The 16,060-nt window shown below is 37.6% G+C and overlaps 1 protein-coding gene across 1 annotated transcript in view; it reads left to right on the top strand.

The window, feature by feature from the left end:
* Positions 1-16,060, top strand: part of ADGB (androglobin) — a 185,652-nt gene that overhangs the window by 109,595 nt on the left and 59,997 nt on the right. The window contains exons 20-25 of the mRNA XM_055534699.1: positions 1,846-2,013; positions 8,271-8,406; positions 9,034-9,171; positions 11,020-11,113; positions 14,477-14,611; positions 15,354-15,507. Of these exons, the coding sequence (XP_055390674.1) occupies positions 1,846-2,013; positions 8,271-8,406; positions 9,034-9,171; positions 11,020-11,113; positions 14,477-14,611; positions 15,354-15,507 (825 nt within the window). The remainder of the gene's footprint in view (positions 1-1,845; positions 2,014-8,270; positions 8,407-9,033; positions 9,172-11,019; positions 11,114-14,476; positions 14,612-15,353; positions 15,508-16,060) is intronic.

The following is a 16,060-nucleotide window of genomic DNA, read 5'->3' on the forward strand; positions in this document are numbered from 1 at the left end:
TGTGACCCCATTGACTGTAGCCTACCAGGCTCCTCTGTCCATGGGATCCTCCAGGCAAGACTACTGGAATGGGTTCCCATTTCCTTCTCCAGGGGATCTTCCTGACTCAGGAATTGAACCTGTGTCTCCTGCATTGCAGGCAGATTCCTTACCAATTGAGCTATTAGGGAAGCCCTAAAAAAACTAAAAATAGGACTACCATCAGATCAGATCAGTCACTCAGTTGTGTCCAACTCTTTGCGACCCCATGAATCGCAGCACGCCGGGCCTCCCTGTCCATCACCAACTCCCGGAGTCCATCGAGTCAGTGATGCCATTCAGTCATCTCATCCTCTGTCATCCCCTTCTCCTCCTGCCCCCAATCCCTCCTAGCATCAGTCTTTTCCAATGAGTCAACTCTTTGCATGAGGTGGCCAAAGTATTGGAGTTTCAGCTTTAGCATCATTCCTTCCAAAGAAATCCCAGGGCTGATCTCCTTCAGAATGGACTGGTTGGATCTCCTTGCAGTCCAAGGGACTCTCAAGAGTCTTCTCCAACACCACGGTTCAAAAGCATCAATTCTTCGGCGCTCAGCCTTCTTCACAGTCCAACTCTCACATCCATACATGACCACAGGAAAAACCATAGCCTTGACTAGATGAACCTTTGTTGGCAAAGTGCTACCGTATGATCCAGCAATCCAGCTCCTGGACATATGTCCTGGGCTTATATTCAAAAAGATGTACGCACTCCAATGTTCATAGCAAAACTATTTACAATAGTCAGGAAATGGAAGCAGTTTGTTTCTTTAGGTGATTTAATTCCCTAATTAACTGTTTGGGTCTGTGAACTCATATTTTCCTGTGATTATCCTCCATCTTATAAAAGTTATTGGGGCTGACTTTTAGGCCCCAGTAGTCTTCACTTCTAATCAAGAAGGAAAGGGGGCTATAGATTGGTTCAAAAGCAGAGAGACTCAAGCTTCTCAGAGCCATTCTTGATCACTCCCAATGCTACCACTTAACCAGGTGACTTTTCGGGTCATGGTTTCATTTCAGGGAGAAACTATTAAGAAGAGATTTTTCCAAAGCATTGAGGGGATTGGGAGAAGGTCAGGGGGAAGTAAATGCATTAATATGGCAAGTCAATTGCCTCTGTTTTCATCAGCTTCTCGCTCCATTCTCATGCTATTCCTGCTGGACTAGTCCTTAGAATTTCTACAGGGAACTGCGGAGTGATGATAGTGCCTCTAAGGAAAGGGGCAAAAGCAGACTTTACAAAGTCCTCCTCCTGCATGACCCTCTTCAGGCTGCCTGTAAGCACCCTCTGCTCTGCAATTTCTCCATCATCTGCAACACCTCAGGGTTTTCTCCATCTTTAAAAATAAGTCCCTTCCTGATATCCCTATCGCCTTCTTGCTTTATTGTTTCTTCAGCGTTTATAGCAGAAGGAAGACATGCTAGTTCACCCTCTTGCCTCTTCTTTCTTTTTTTTTTTAATTGCTCTCTCCCTGAACTCTTCTCTGCCCTTCAGTCATCAGATACCACACAGCTGTCAGACTAATTCCTAGACGTTCTTCAGAACAAAGGTTGGATATTAATACTGTGGAGAAATTGCCCATGGCCCCCAGTGGGGTTAGTGTTCTTTCTGTGTGTTCCTACAAGAGCAAGAATCAGGTTCCTTGTTTAACATCTCTCTGATCATGACTCCTGGTGAAATACTTTGATCAAGTAAATTCTCCATAAATAACTGTTGAGTCAGTCACGTAACAGATTTTTAATATATTAACAGAAATGAAATCTTTGTAAACTTAATTACACCTAAATAAATGAAAATGAAGCTGAGTACTATGCTTGGTCTTCACAGGAGAGCTACAGATTTACAGAGCAGGCTTTAACAATTTTGAAAGCTGTTGGACATGTGATTGCTAATTTCAAAGATAAGGCTAAACTTTCTGCAGCCCTGAAGGATCTACAAACAGCTCACTACCCTATCCCCCTCCAGGATAAAGAACTATCTGCACAGCACTTCAGGGTAAGTATGTTCAGGCTATACAGTTCCTAGAAGAATATGTTCTATTTGTAATAATTTATCTCATATTAGATAAGATCCCCTAAATCAGAGCTGAGAGAATGTTTTGGATGAAGACAATTTGGAAAGTGATGACAGCAAGCAGAAATGAGAGACTAGGAAGAATTAAATGAGAAAGAAAAGCATATTTGTTAAAGGATATGATAATGATTGCTGTGGGTTACTGGGGCTCAGTCCTCCAGGAGATCCTGGTGAACTGTGGAGGGTATCCCTCAGAAACGTCCTACTAAAGGATGAGGTGACTGTACTATTTATCCACCAACTCCTTCCCCACTGATAAGTGTATGCTCTCGAGGTATCAATATTTCCTCACACTTTTGGGGCCAAGCAGCATCCTAGATTTCAGTTCAGTCAGTTCAGTCGCTCAGTCGTGTCCAACTCTTTGCGATCCCATGAATTGCAGCACACCAGGCCTCCCTGTTCATCACCAACTCCTGGAGCTTACTCAAGCTCATGTCCATTGAGTCAGTGATGCCATCCAACCATCTCATCCTCTGTTGTCCCCTTCTACTTCCATCTTCAATCTTTCCCAGAATCAGGGTCTTTTCCAATGAGTCAGTTCTTTGCATCAGGTGGCAAAAGGATTGGAATTTCAGCTTCAACATGAGTCCTTCCAATGAACACTCAGGACTGATCTCCTTTAGGATGGACTGGTTGGATTTCCTTGCAAGAGACCAAGGGACTCGCAAGAGTCTTCTCCAACACCACAGTTCAAAAGCATCAATTCTTTGGCGTTCAGCTTTCTTTATGGTCCAACTCTCACATGACCACTGGAAAAACCATAGCTTTGACTAGGCAGACCTTTGTTGGCAAAGTAATGTCTCTGCTTTTTAGTATGCTGTCTAGGTTTGTCATAGCTTTTCTTCCAAGGAGTAAGTGTCTTTTAATTTCATGGCTGCAGTCGCCATCTGCAGTGACTTTGGAGCCCCCAAAATAAAGTCTGACACTGTTTCCACTGTTTCCCCATCTATTTGCCATGAAGTGATGGGACCATATGCCATGATTTTAGTTTTCTGAATGTTGAATTTTAAGCTAACTTTTTCACTCTCCTCTTTCACTTTCTTCAAGACACTTTTTAGTTCTTCTTCACTTTCTGCCATAAGGGTGGTGTCATCTGCATATCTGAGGTTATTGATATTTCTCCTGGCAATGTTTGATTCCAACTTGTGCTTTATCCAGCCCAGCATTTCTCATGATGTACTCTGCATATAAGTCAAATAATCAGGGTGATGATATACAGCCTTGACATACTCCTTTCTTGATTTGGAACCAGTCTGTTGTTCCATGTCCAGTTCTAACTGTTGCTTCCTGACCAGCATACAGATTTCTCAGGAGGCAGGTCATGTGGTCTGGTATTCCCATCTATTGAAGAATTTTCCATAGTTTGTTGTGATCCACACAGTCAATGGCTTTCGGATAGTCAATGAAGCAGAAGTAGATGTTTTTCTGGAGCTCTCTTGCTTTTAATGATCCAATGGATGTTGGCAATTTGATCTCTGGTTCCTCTGCCTTTTCTAAATCCAGCTTGAACATCTGGAAGTTCATAGTTCTCATACTGTTGAAGCCTGGCTTGGAGAATTTTGAGCATTATTTTGTTAGCATGTAAGATGAGTGCAATTAAGCAGTGATTTGAACATTCTTTGGCATTGCTTTTGTTTTGGATTGGAATGAAAACTGACCTTGAGCAGTCCTGTGGTCACTGCTGAGTTTTCCAAATTTGCTGGCATATTGAATGCAGCACTTTCATAGCATCATCTTTTAAGATTTGAAATAGCTCAACTGGAGTTCCATCACCTCCACTAGCTCTGTTCATAGTGGTGCTTTGTAAGGTCCACTTGACTTCCAGAAGGTCTGGCTCTAAGTGAGTGATCACAACATTGTGATTATCTGGGTCATTAAGATGTTTTTTGTATATTTCTTCTGTGTATTCCTGCTTCTGTTAGGTCCATACCATTTCTGTCCTTTATTGTGTCCATCTTTGCATAAAAATTTCCCTTGGTATCTCTAATTTTCTTGAAGAGATCTTTAGTCTTTCTCATTCTATTGTTTTCCTCTATTTCTTTGCAGTGATCACTAAGGAAGTCTTTCTAATCTCTCCTTGCTATTCTTTGGAACTCTGCATTCAAATGGGTATACCTTTCCTTTTCTCCTTTCCCTTTCACTTCTCTTCTTTTCATAGCTGTTTGTAAGGCCTCCTCAGACAACCTTTTTGCCTTTTTACATTTCTTTTTCTTGGGGAAATGGTCTTGATCCCTGTCTCCTCTACAACATCATGAACCTCCGTCCATAATTCTTCAGACACTCTATCCTTTGAATCTATTTGTCACTTCCACTGTATAGTTGTAAAGGATTCAATTTAGATCAAACCTGAATGGTCTAGTTGGTTTCCCTACTTTCCTCAATTTAAGTCTGAATTTGACAATAAGGATTTCATGATCTGAGCCACAGTCAGCTCCCAGTTTTGTTTTTGCTGACTATACAGAGCTTTTCCATCTTTGGCTGCAAAGAATATAATCAATCTGATTTCGGTGTCGACCATCTGGTGATGTTCATATGTAGAGTCTTCTATTGTGTTGTTGAAAGAGGGTGTTTGCTATGACCAGTGCATTCTCTTGGAAAAACTCTATTAGCCTTTGCTCTGCTTCATTCTGTATTCCAAGGCCAAATTTGCCCATTACTCAAGGTATTTATTCACTTCCTACTTTTGCCATCCTCCTTTCCCGAAAGCCTTAAAGGAGGGATACAAAACAGGGAGTGGCACCCCTGTTCACTATTGACCTTTTAGTTGATTTTTGTTGTGGTCCTGAACTGTCAGTGGCATCACGGCTTGCCTACACCCTCCAAACACCAGTTGTGACAACTAAAAATGGTTTCAGATATTGTCAAATAGCCCCTGGGGAGTAGTGTTGCTAGAGTTAGAAATTAAAACACAGGATACCCAGTTAAAATTTGTTTTATTAAGGACAATTTTTAGAGTAGTTGCAGGTTCATCACAAAATTGGGCAGAAGGCATGGAGACTTCCCATATATCCCCTACCCCCCCACACACACCTCCCCCATTACTTACCAGCATCCCCCATGAGTTGTACATTTCTTACAACTGATGAGCCCAGTCAAAGTCCGCAATTTACATTAGCATTCACTCTTGGCATACATTCTATGGGCTTGGACAAATGTATAATGACATAGATCTATCATTGTAGTATCATACATAGTAATTTCACTGCTTTAAAAGTCCTAAGTGTTCTGCCTACTCATCCCTCCCCTCCCCCAAGCCCTGGCACACACTGATCTCTTTATTGTCTCCATAGTTTTGCCTTTTCCAAAATGTCATAATGTAGTCTTTCCAGATTGGCTTCTTTGACTTAGAAATAGGTATTTAAGTTCCCTCCCTGTCTTTTCATGACTTCATAAGTCATTTCTTCTTGTGTGCTAATTTGCTTCAGTCATATCCACCTCTGAGACCCTATGACTATAGCCCACCAGGCTCCACTGTCCATGGGATTCTCCAGGCAAGAATACTGGAGTGAGTTGCCATTTCCTCCTCCAGGGGATCTTCCCCAACCAGAGACTGAACCCACTTCTCTTATGCCTCCTGCATTAGCAGGAGGGTTCTTTAGCACCCGCACCACCTGGGAAGCCCCATTTCTTCTTAGTTCTGAACAATATTCCATTGTCTGGATATAGCACAGTTTATTTATTCACTTACTGAAGAACATCTTTGTTGGTTCCAAGTTTTGGCATTTATGAATGAAGTGGCTGTAAACAACTGTGTACAAGTTGTTGGGCGGACATACATTTTCAATCCCCTCGGGTAAATACAAAGGAGTGTAATTGCTGGATCGTATAACAAGAGCATGTTTAGCTTTATAAAAATCATCAGACTCTTCAAGAGTGGTTGTACCATTTTTCATTTCCATCAAAATGATTGAGAGTTTCTGATATTCCATATTCTAGTCAGAATTTGATGTTGTCAGTGTTCCAGATTTGGGCTCTTCTAAAGCACAGTGGTAAGTCATCTTAATTTGCATATCCCTGATGACATACAATGTGAAACATCTTTTGATATGCTTATTTGCCATCTGTATATCTATTTTGGTGAGGTGTCTGTTAAAGTCTTTGGCCCATTTTTAATCAGGTTGTTTGTTTTCTTATCATTGCCTTTTAAGTATTCTTTTTGCAAATATTTTTTCCCAGTCTATGAAGTCATTAGAGAAGTCAAAGTCTTCTCATTCTCTTGACATTTTCTTTACAAAGCAGAAGTTTTAATTTTAGTGAAGTCTAGCTTATCAATTCTTTCTCTTGTGTGTCATGGCTTTAGTGATGAATACATAAAGGCACTGCCCTACCCAAGGTCATCTTGATATTCTCCTATCTTATCTTCTAGAAATTTTATACTTTTACATTGTACATTTCACTCTACTGTTTATTTATTTTTTTTAATTTTGAGTTAACTTTTGTGAAGGGTGCATGGTCTCTGTCTAGAATCATTTCACTCAGCCAATTTTTAATTTCATATAAGGAAACAGTATGTACAATATATAAGATACAATTATATTAGAAATTATTTATACTAGAAATTTAATTTCCCTGTTATTCCACTTTAACTGAGCATAAGGTGTTGTTGGGGAAAGATAATTAAGAACAATCTTCAAACCAAGAAAAACTCCACAAAGGTAGAAGAAAAAGAAAATCGTTGCATAAACCTTAAACTAGAATGTGATACACATCAAGGGCAATCCACTAAAGAGATTGCAAAGACCCAAGGAAATTTCTCTTTTGTATAGTTCATCATATAGAGTCCATTACATACATATTCTCAAGATAAATGGTAAATAGTCCTTAAGTAAAAGGATTTGATGGCACCATTTGTTACACATAGTGAATCCTAAATTCACCTGGCATTTGGGGTGACCATGTGCATGAAGGGAAAGGGGTTTTCCTCAGATCAGAATGACTTCCTAAGAGCTCAGAGAGAGGGAGAGGTATAATTGGGTGAAAGTCACCACAAATAGTGCCCAGGGGGTCCCTACCTAGGGCTTCCCTGGTGGCTCAGTTGGTAAAGGATCTGCCTGCAATGTGGGAGACTGGGTTCTATCCCTGGGTTGGGACAATCCTCTGGAGAAGGGAACGGCTACCCACTCCAATATTCTGGCCTGGAGAATTCCATGGACTGTACAGTCCATGGGGTTGCAAAGAGTCGGACACAACTGAGCGACTTTCACTTCATTTCACTTCAGCCCTACCTAATCCATCAAGTGCTTTACTCCCTGTGAACATGTAAATAGCTACAAGTAAACAAGCAGAAATGTGCCATGGTTGGTTATCATCACCAATAATAGTGTGATTGGATATGTGGAATCTGTCAACATTTCAGTATAAAAATCATGAAAAAAAAAGAACTTGAAAGAAGGAATATGTGTTCTGGTTGTAGTCTAGAAACCTTCCATCAGTCCTCTTTGGTGAAATAAACAATGAATTGACATCAACACTTCCTGAATGAGTCAGTGGCTTGAGAAAATATCCAGGGAAAAAAGAAGAATGCTCTTGAGGCAATGGTGCATCTCTTGACAACACAAAGAACATAACTGTAGAGAAAACACACATGTTAAGTGCTTGTAAAAAGTGATTTGCAAGAGTAGGAGTCTGAGTATGAATATGTTTTTGGAATACTTAATCAATATATGTAGCTTATTTTATTTTTTCATATATGTTTAAATGTGATATATGATGAAGAAGTTATGCCTAAATAAATTGAAAAGAGATTTTTCAATAGGAAATAAATACTCACAAGAGATGGAAAGTGATAAAAATCTTGAGTGGCATATTTTCTTTCTTGAAGCACATGAATAATAGTGTATCTTACAATAAATGGCATCTCAGAATAAGAGAAACCTGGTATTTAAGTTGCTTAGACATAAGAACATTATTTTTTATCTTACACTGTATCACCTCAATTAATTTAATATTAATTTTGGTTGAATGTATATTATAAACATTGTGTTGATTAAATCTTATTAAGTTAAAATTTATCAGATGTTAAATAAATTTGGTCTCTTACCAGATGAGGGAGTCTTCAAAGAGTCTTCTGTTAGATGGTGTGTATATCTGAGAAATAGAAAGGTTTTTAGAGCCTCTCTGACTAGGTAAGAGTATTTTCTTGATTTAGAAAATATACTAATACATTTAATCTTTTTCAGGTTTTTCATATTTCTTTATGGCGTTTAATGAAAAAAGCTCAAATAACAAAACCTCCACCCAACACCAAATTTGCATTCCGTGCTGTGGTTTTGGACTTGGATTTACTCGATTCTTCTTTGGAAGAGGCTTCTTTAGGTACTCATTAATTTTAGGTGTTTACATGACCAGGAAATTCCTAGCTTTATTTAGGATACATAATTTGAGAAAAATGCACCCAAAATTTCTGTGGTGTAGGTAGAATAATTCAGTATTGACAGTTGTAGGGTTCAAGCATTGCCCTGAGAAAGCTCAAAAGTTTCCGAAGATCTGACATGGTCCCCTTTCCACGTATTTCCAGAGAAGCCCAGAATATCCCAGTTTTATTTGTTCCTGACCTTAAAAAGCAGACCGTCACCTATGTATATAGTACAACTTGAGGAATTCTGGGAAGATATTCTGATCTCAGAAACCTTCATTTCTTCCTTTTCCAATGCTCTATTCCCACGATTTTAACATTTTTTTTTTCAACTTTAAGAGATCCTTCTTGCTATTTTCACAGAGGAATTCAACAGTATTTGACTAAAGTGTCAATATTTACTATTTCCCTTCTCCAGAATGTTTATATTCTAAAAAGGAACCACCTGCAGAAGGCAATGTTAAAATAAGAACAAATCTATCATTGTGGCACTTGACACATCAGATGGCCTTAAAAGTTAAAGGCAGTGAAAACTGAAGTAGAGATTAGATTAACTTTCAGTCCAAAGTTTGTTTTTCTCTTTCTAGCGGAATGGGTAGATGCTAAGTACAATGTGCCAACAAGCGATAAAGAGTATTCTCCAGAGGAAGTAGCAGCGGCAATTAAAATTCAAGCCATGTGGAGAGGAACATATGTCAGATTACTTATGAAAGCGAGAACACCAGGTATGCTCTTTCAATCATTTATAAAATGAACTTGCATAAATAAGTGAAGTTAAAGTCATTCAATGGTGTCTGACTCTTTGCAACCCCATGGACTGTAGGCTGCCAGGCTCCTCTGTCCATGGAGGCCTTAATACTGGAGTGGGTAGTCATTCCCTTCTCCAGGGGATCTTCCCAATCCATGCACTGAACCCAGATCCCCTGCATTGCAGGAGGATTCCTTACCATCTGAGCCACCAGGGAAGCCCCTGCATAAATAAAGATGAATATTTGTTTACATGCTAACAAAAAGTATTTTAGGTTCATTCAACTCTATGGCTCAGCTAATTGTTTTTAATTCTATAAACATTGAAATTTCTTGAGTTCAGGGTGCGGGTATGTATGCTCAAGCTCTTGTTCCTGCAATTTAGTGCAGTGTGGCTTTAGTCTGTGTCTGACACAGACTGACCACACAGCGAATACTGGCTGAATGAATGATCAGCTGTATTTTCCCAATCTTTTGTGAGTTCTTCAAAAACAGGAAACTGGCCTTTTCCCATTCATCCCCAGTGCCTAGTGGAATGCACAGCAGTCAGTTTCAGCTAAGTCATAGATAATTTTACATTTCTAGGCCATTTTTCAAAGTGAATGCATGAATGAATTAAATGAAGATGTTTCCACGTATGTCCATGGTCTCATACAGTTAGCATAAAATGCATTCAAAGTGTATTATTATATTTATCAAATCAAATATATTTTTGTATATGAAACTATTTTGTGAAAAGATCTGTTTTATCAGCTCAAAATAAAACACTGCAAAGGCAAAAAAATTATATTCAATTATTTTCATTCTGCAAATTTTGTTGACATTTTTATGTAAAAGCCTTGCCTCCCATAGAATTCTTTGAGTATTTTGAAACATTTTGTTGTAAAAGTATCTCTGAAACAATGAGAAATATCAAAATGTTCATCAAAGCAGTAAAAACTATAGATCCATAAATGTTAAACAAACAAACTACATTGCATAGTTTTGTGATAGAAAAATATCCCTGTTGTTTGTCCATATATACTGTAAAAAGTATATTCATATAAAAATTTTTTCTCTTTATAAAAGAAAATGAGCAGCTTTTTAATAGTATTTGTGTTCTCATTCAACATATAATTTTTGAATAATTCTTGTGTATGCAGAACTATTCTATGTTCTGGCCTTACAGAAATTAGTAAAACTTCCAAGGTTTCTGCTCTAATGAATCTTGTGTTATAGTGGTCCCAGGCATGCAATTGAAAGTAAATATATTAAGATAACGATTTCAGATACCAGTAAGTTCTATGAAGAAATTAAGATAATTAGAAAAAAAAGTCAATTTCTGACATGTTAAATTTGAGACGCTTATGATGGATTCACATTTTTTTGTCAGATCATCTCCTCTTAAGCCTTTTGTGGATTATGCTTTAGGTTAAGCTTCAGTGAGATCCCATTAGCCACTGTTCTTTAGGAAAAAAAATGGATGGATTATAGTTTCTAATACAAGAGCGTTCGTAAGGACTTTTTTGCTGTGATAAGGGATCTTTTGTTGTAAACTCTTTGATGAGTATATTCAATTAGATCAAAGAGCATTTTATGATTTTTTAACTAGAGATAAAGGGAAACAGCATAAAATGATGATCAGAACTCTCAGCTAAAGGTTCATAGCTTTGTATTTTATTTTATTTTTTTTAGCTTTCTATTTTAAACATGCTTTTATTGCTAGTAAAGCTTCTGACTCTGGATATCACCTTACTTGTGAGTTTCAAGTGCTTCACCTGTAAAAGGAGGGCTTAGAACAAGATGGTTTTTCAGGCACCTTACAGTTTTTATATTGTTATTTTTAGATACAAAGGAAAATGCCAGTGTTGCAGATACGCTTCAGAAAGTTTGGGCTATGTTGGAACAGAATATGGAACAGTATGCAGTTTCTCTCTTAAGGTAAAGCAGCTCAATGATGTTTTTTTCTTTTTAATGTACATTTATTTATTTTAATCGGAGGTTCATTACTTTACAATATTGTTTTGGTTTTGTATTGCAGTATCTTGGTATCCTCCAAGTTCCAATTCAAATGCCACCATATTCAAAGGGTTTTTCCCTAATCACTGCAGCTAGAAACATACCATTGCTTCTGAACTTCCCCAGTTACTACTTCTTATTTATCTTCACTGCACTTATCTAATATTCTAAGCAGGAAAACTCTGAGAAGCAAAGCAGAGTTTCTTGAAGTCTTTTGGTGCTCAGGAGACAAATGTTAAAAGTTTAGGACCTGCTAGGGGAGACTATTGTTGTTTTTGATGTCCAATTGCTAATCTGTGTTCTACTCTTTGGCAATCCCATGGACTGTAGCACGCCAGGCTTCAACAGTGAAAGCCATCGCTTGAAATCCCTGGTGAACTGCACTCTAGAAACAAGGACAAGTGTGAGGTAAATTGGGCCTTAGGAAAACTGCATTTTAACCACAAATCTTCTTGGAATAAATCTGATGCTAGGAAAGACTGAGGGCAGGAGGAAAAGGGGGCCACAGAGGATACGATGGTTGGATGGCATCACTGACTCAACGAACATGAGTTTGAACAAACTGGGAGATAGTAAAGGACAGGGAAGCCTGGCACACTGCAGTCCATGGGGTTGTAAAGAGTTAGACACAATTTAACAGCTGAACAACAACAAATACATAAAAGAAGCAGACCATTTTGATGTAGGAGCTAGCGGACCAAATCTCTAACAGTAACTATTATGGAAATGCTCAAGAAAATAAAGAATAAAGAGAAAATAGATTAAAAGTTTAGATTAATAAAGCACAGTTAAATGAAGATTACATAAATACAGTTTCTAACAACTGAATTTTAAATGTTTGAGTTTAACAGCATATCAGGCAGAACAGAGGAAGAGATTAGTGAACTGGGAGATAGGTCAATAGAAAAATAGTGGAAAATAAGGAAAGAACTAAGGAAAATGTGGGACATGCTTAGAAAGTCCAGTATTTATATCATTATAGTACCAGAATATAAAAATATAATAGCTGATAAATTTCTAAAACTGATAAAATACATCAACTTGTATTTTCAAGAGACTCTGCATGCAGAGTCTGTGCAGGAAAGACACAAAGGAAACCATACCTAGACTTATCATAGTCAAACTGCCAGAAACCAAAGGCCGGAAGAAAAATTTTCAAAGTTACCAGAAAAATGAGACATATTATTTCCAAAGGACAATTAGACTAATGGCTACATGTAGGAGTAAAATCTTAACCTTAGCAATGCAAAATGCAGAAATTGGATAAATGGAGCTACAGAGTTCTAAAGTTCTGGCATTACTGCAGAAATGGTAAAAGTAATAATCTAGATGAAATGCTAATAAGGCAAGGATGCATAATATATTCTCTAGCAATTTGCTAAATGGATCAACTAGTGAATTTAAGAAACAAGATTAATATTACACATCTTCTAGAGAACAGAAAAAAAGAGGAAACACTTAGCAACTCAAAACTTTGGTTTTAGAATCTCAGCAAACATAGTTAAAAAAAAAAAAGAAAACAAAAAACTGAAATTGCAAACCAGTCACCCTTTGAAATTAGATGAAAAAATGTAGCAAATCAAAATTGGAATGATATAAAAAGATAATATCTTTTAATTAAGTGGGTTTCCCACTCTGAGACATGCAAGAGTGGTTTAACATTAGGAAATGCATTAATTCGGCACGTTAACAGGGAAAAGGAACAAATCATTTGGTCCTTCGGATAGGTTCAGAAAAAAACATTTGAAAAAAAGCAACACAAATTCAAAATTTAAAAATTTTTTAGCTAACTAAGTTTAGAGAAGATTTTCCTTAATATGTTATGGTACCTAGTATATTTTTTAAATTACTGTAAACATAATTAGTGGTGAAAGTTTGAATGCTTTTCCTTGAGTTGGGAATGAGACAAAGATGCCTGTCCAAACACTTCTATTCAAGGTAATCCTGAAATTCTGAAAAGGGCAAAAAGGTAATAAAACAATATAAATGTCAGTAGAATTTGAAGGGAAGAAATAAAGCCAGCATTTACAGGCAATATGGTTGTGTATATAGAAAGTACCCAAAAAAATGCCACATGCACTAGAAGATATAACCAACCTGGTCTCTGTTCTTGTAATTATTTTTAAAAGCTTTTTAATACCCTACTTCCCTGATGGTTCAGGGGGTAAAGAATCCGCCTGCAATGCATGAGACACAGGGGATGCGGGTTCAATCTCTTGGTCAGGAAGATCCCCTGGAGGAGGGCATGGCAACCCACTCCAGTATTCTTGTCTGGAAAACCCCATAGACAGAGGAGCCTGGCAAGCTACAGTCCAAAAGGGTGCAAAGAGTGGACACAACTAAAACGCGGGTGTGCAAATATAAACCTATCATTTTCCTTCCACTACCAAAGACCAGCAATCAGAAAGAGCAGATGAATCCTGTCCTCCCTGAGGATCTCTATGGCTTTGCTTCCCACTGACAGTACAGTCAAGCCATCCACCATCTGGAAGACAAGAGCAGCTCCAGCTCTGTATAGACCCCTACAGAGAACCACGGTCTATGACTATTATAGCTTCTGTCCCAGCTAATACCCAACATTATACAAAAGACCTGAGACCCCTAGTGCTACTGAGGCTGGTTCCGGTTCCTGGCTGGGTGGGAGCTACACGACCCAGGATCTCTCTGATCATTTCCATTGTGTTCTGGAATATACCACAGCCTTCCAGTGGGGCAATCATGGAAAAACCTAGTTGCACTAGAAATCATGTACAAGGAAAACTCTGGCAGTCTCCCCTTGTTCATGGCCTTTGCTTTTAGGGTTTATTTTAAAATCTTTTTTTTTTTTTTTTTTTAGAAATCAATTCCTTACTGTAAACTATGTTCTATTATTTATTCTCTACATTGAATCCCCAGACTTTCAGTGGCTCCTATTCAGTTTTATTGCTAGTTTTCCTGCTTCTAATTTTCTCACCCTTATAGCTTGATCTTTGGTGCTGATTTCCCATCTGTAAATTTTAATTACTCCCAGAGTCAGGAATTAGGTTCTCCTTCAACTAAGAACTTCAGATAACTTTGGGCACTTTCGAGAGACATCATGGTTGACCTGAAATGGTCACCTCTGCCTTTGAGCCACACACAATGAGCCTTCATTTGATGAAGTACTCAATCCATCCAACAATGGACTGCAATATTTTATGCTGGGTGGGTTTTGTTTTTGTTTTGTTTTGGTTCGTTTTTTATAAATAGAATTTATTTCAAAAATTGCTTTTGCCATTGGTACTTAAATTATTTTTACCTTTCCAGACTTATGTTTAAAAGCAAGTGCAAATCTATGGAATCTTATCCATGCTATCAAGATGAAGAAACTAAGATTGCTTTTGCTGACTATACTGTGACTTACACAGACCAGCCACCAAACACTTGGTTTATAGTTTTCAGGTGAGGCTATCATATATTGGTGAATAATATCACCCCCAAGTGGTATAAAATATTTACATAGAGAGAGTTTTATTTGTGATAGTAGTAATACTATGACCATTTAACTTGCTCTCGGAACTTAGTTAAAATTCCTTCCATATCTGATGTGCATAAATGAGCTATTATAGAAATTTTACCCATGTTTCATTAAACAAAATATGAAGAATATGAAGTTAACTATTAGATCTTTTGATGAATATGGCTTCTCCAATGGTTCAGCAGGTAAAGAATACACCTGCAATGCAGGAGATACAGGAAATGCAAGTTCAATCCCCGGGCCAGGAAGATCCCCTGGAGGAGAAAAGGCAACCCACTCCAGTAGTCTTGCCTGAAAAATCCCATGAATAGAGGAGCCTGGTGTGCTACAGTCCATGAGGTCTCAAGAGTTGGACATGACTGAGTGACTAAGCATGCACACATAATATAATAAACTGATATGCTTTTAGTATAGAAATGAACTATTTAATTTCCAAGCAATAGCATGTTAGAGTCACAAATTATTTATAAATAGGATTTCTTAAAAGGTTAGCATTTGCATGAAAAAAATAATGTATTAATTAGAATTCTAAAGGAAAAAAATATGTGTACCTTTAAGTTATTTGCAACTTTAAACTTATTTTTTTATTTCTTGGCTTCAAACTTAATTTCAAACTTTCTTTATGATGTTCATGCCAAGGGAAACTTCACTCTTTTGTAATTACAGAGAAACATTTTTGGTTCCTCAAGATATGATTTTGGTTCCCAAAGTATATACTACACTTCCAGTCTGTATGCTCCACATTGTTAACAATGACACAATGGAACAAGTGCCAAAAGTGTTCCAAAAAGTGGTGCCTTATCTTTATACCAAGAATAAGGTAGGTTTAAATTGATTCTCCTCATTTGATAGAATAGCAGTGAGAAGCCAGCACCCTGAGATTTTCCAGCAGAAGGTAGAACAGATGTGTTTTCAACCCATAATTAGGCCCTGGTCTTTCTGCAGAGAAGTCTCGTGTATTTGACAGCAATAGGTACTTAATGTGAGTGCCAGAATATTCTCCTTTTAGTCCCCTTCTTATCTTTTTGCCAAAGAAAATATGACAAAAGGAAAATGTTAGAAATCCCCATTATTAAAATTATAAAATCATACAAACTCTTAAAATGAAAATGGAGGTAAAGAGCACATTTAGTCTTATCCCTCAACCAAATCATCATCAGGTTGTCTCAGTTTCCCACTGGGTTTTTTATTTGATTCCTAAATATGTTTGAAGATTGTGTTTATACAGCCACTCACCAAATTTTGCCTAGATTTCCTTTTGAATATAAAAATTTTTTACATTTGTAATTGGAAATCAAAGGCCTCAAAGATCCATAAGAAAAAGATGATTTAATTCAAAGGGAGATTCTGCTAAGTTCACAGATGTCATTAAA

This window comes from Bubalus kerabau, chromosome 9 (genome assembly GCF_029407905.1).
Source record: "Bubalus kerabau isolate K-KA32 ecotype Philippines breed swamp buffalo chromosome 9, PCC_UOA_SB_1v2, whole genome shotgun sequence".
NCBI classification, from domain to species: domain Eukaryota; kingdom Metazoa; phylum Chordata; class Mammalia; order Artiodactyla; family Bovidae; genus Bubalus; species Bubalus kerabau.